The 2,254-nt window shown below is 36.3% G+C and overlaps 1 protein-coding gene across 2 annotated transcripts; it reads left to right on the top strand.

Moving 5' to 3' along the window:
* Positions 1-455: 455 nt before the first annotated feature.
* Positions 456-2,033, top strand: LOC112501046. 2 transcript variants are annotated; one of them, XM_025104684.1, is made up of 3 exons: positions 456-675; positions 766-1,232; positions 1,319-2,033. In XM_025104684.1, the coding sequence occupies exons 1-2, from the start codon at positions 616-618 to the stop codon at positions 1,198-1,200; spliced, it is 495 nt and encodes a 164-aa protein (XP_024960452.1). In that variant the 5' UTR covers positions 456-615; the 3' UTR covers positions 1,201-1,232; positions 1,319-2,033. The 2 variants fall into 2 exon arrangements, with proteins under 2 accessions (XP_024960452.1, XP_024960453.1); XM_025104685.1 differs by having other exon boundaries at positions 766-1,051.
* The last annotated feature ends 221 nt before the right edge of the window (positions 2,034-2,254 follow it).

A 2,254-nucleotide genomic window follows, 5' to 3' on the forward strand; every position in this document is an offset into this window, starting at 1 on the left:
GAAAGTAGTTGTACATGGAGATTGTAGGCATCTTGGATGAAGGATGAAAAATCATTCCAAGTCAAGTCACTAAATGATGAGCACAAGTGTGGGAGAAATTACATGTTAGGTTCACTTGTGAATTCCAATTGGATTGCTAAACAACATGGGAGGAATATTAGACAAAACCCATCTATCAAGTTAGTTGATTTGAAGGAATCAATTCTAAACAAATACAAGTGCATTGTTCAGTTGAGTCAATGTCAAAGGGCTAAGGCCAAGGCATTGGGGGAAGTAGAAACGACTCTAATTGAGCATTGGGGAAAGTTATGGGACTACGGTGAGGAGATTAGAAGGAGTAATCCAGGATCAACGGTTAAAATTAGTGTCGAGGTAGGACCAAATAATAGAAATTATTTTCAAAGATTTTATGTGTGTTTTAAGGGTATTAAAGATGGTTGGTTGTCAGGGTGTAGGAGATTCATTGGCTTGGATGGATGTTTTCTAAAAACCGTATGCAAGGGAGAATTATTAAGTGCGATAAGGAAAGATGGTAACAACCAAATATATCCTCTTGCATGGGCAGTGGTGGAGGTTGAAAATAAAGATAGTTGGAAGTAGTTTTTAAATTTTCTAATGGAGGACATTGGATTGACCGATGGGTTAGGGGTAACATTGATGTCAGATCAACATAAGGTAATAGTATACTAATAATTAACTGCACACACTTGCTAATCTATTATGAATGTGATCTTCTAATTAGTTAATTGCATTATGCTAATACAGGGACTTGTTGAAGCTGTTAAAGAGGTATTCCCACTTGCTGAGCATCGTCAATGTGCTAGACACATATACGCCAATTTCAGAAAGAAGTACACCGGTATCCATTTCAGATCTTTGTTTTGGGATGCATCCAAGTCAAGGACACCACAAGAATTTGAAGGAATTATGCAAGAAATTATAAGTTTGTCTCTCCATGCTTATGAACATTTGATGGAAAGACAACCGTCAACATGGTCAAGGGCTTTCTTCAAGATCGACACATCATGTGATGCTGTAGAAAACGGAGCAAGTGAGTGTTTTAACTCTTTGATTGTCTCATCTAGGAGAAAACCTATAATAACAATGCTCGAAGAGATTAGAACTCTTGTGATGGAAAGAATGGTTAGGATGAACAACAAAGCATGCAACTGGGATGATGAAATCTGTCCTAATATATGATAGAAAGTTGAGCAAAATAAGGAGTTAATGGGGTATGTTTATGATTATTATGCTTTATGCATATAAGGTAATTTGTTTCATAAATATAACATTATGGTTTGCTAATATTTTTTTGCAGATTTTGACGTGTTGCTCCCAATGAAGGGAATCTTTTTGAAGTAAGACAAGGACTAGAGGGTTTCGTTGTCAACACTCAATGTAGAACATGCACTTGCAGAAGTTGGCAAGTTTCTAGAATTCCTTGTCCGCATGCTATTGCAGCGATATACTTCATTCACCAAGATCCAACTAAGTTGTGTCTCCTATGTTCTCAAAAATAAAGTTCAGTGATACATATAATCATAGAATCAACCCTTTGAATGGGATCAAACTTTAGCCAAGGACAGATTTTGCCAAACTTTTTCCCCCAAAGTCTAGACGCATGCCTGGCAGGCCCACAATAGCCAGAAGGAAAGATGCAAGTGAAGGAAGTAGCCACACTAGAAGAAATGCATATGGCCATGAAGTTGTAGCCAAATCGGGGAGAAAGATGACTTGCAGAAATTGTTTGGAGATAGAACATAATTCTAGGAGTTGTAAAATAAAAAGAAAGATGCACCAATTCGGCCAAAAAATCCAGTTGGTAGACCGAGAGAAAACAATATAGAAGAGGAGGATTTAGTTATTGGAAGCAATATAAGAGGAAGGGGTTTAAGAGGAAGGAATTCAAGAAGTACGAGTTCACGGGATACGATTATAGGAGTAAGTATAATAATTGTGATTCACATTGTGTTTCAATGAATCAAATATTGTAGCTAAAAAGTACGTTTATTTTGTAGATTTCACAATTTAGTTTTGAGATGAGTATACCAATTACTGGTGCGGAAGTTATTTTCAATATGTATAATCACACTTTGTTTGCATATTTGCATATAACTTACATATTTGCACTAACTTGCATATGTTTACGTAGGGCAAGTTGATATAGGTGATGCACAAATTTCTGATGAAGTTCGATCAGTTTCATAGTTTACGGTTGATTGTTATCTTTGATAAGGATGATTCAAACAGTTGA

Source organism: Cynara cardunculus (assembly GCF_001531365.2).
Source record: "Cynara cardunculus var. scolymus isolate 2C chromosome LG 17, CcrdV1, whole genome shotgun sequence".
Taxonomy (NCBI): Eukaryota; Viridiplantae; Streptophyta; class Magnoliopsida; order Asterales; family Asteraceae; genus Cynara; species Cynara cardunculus.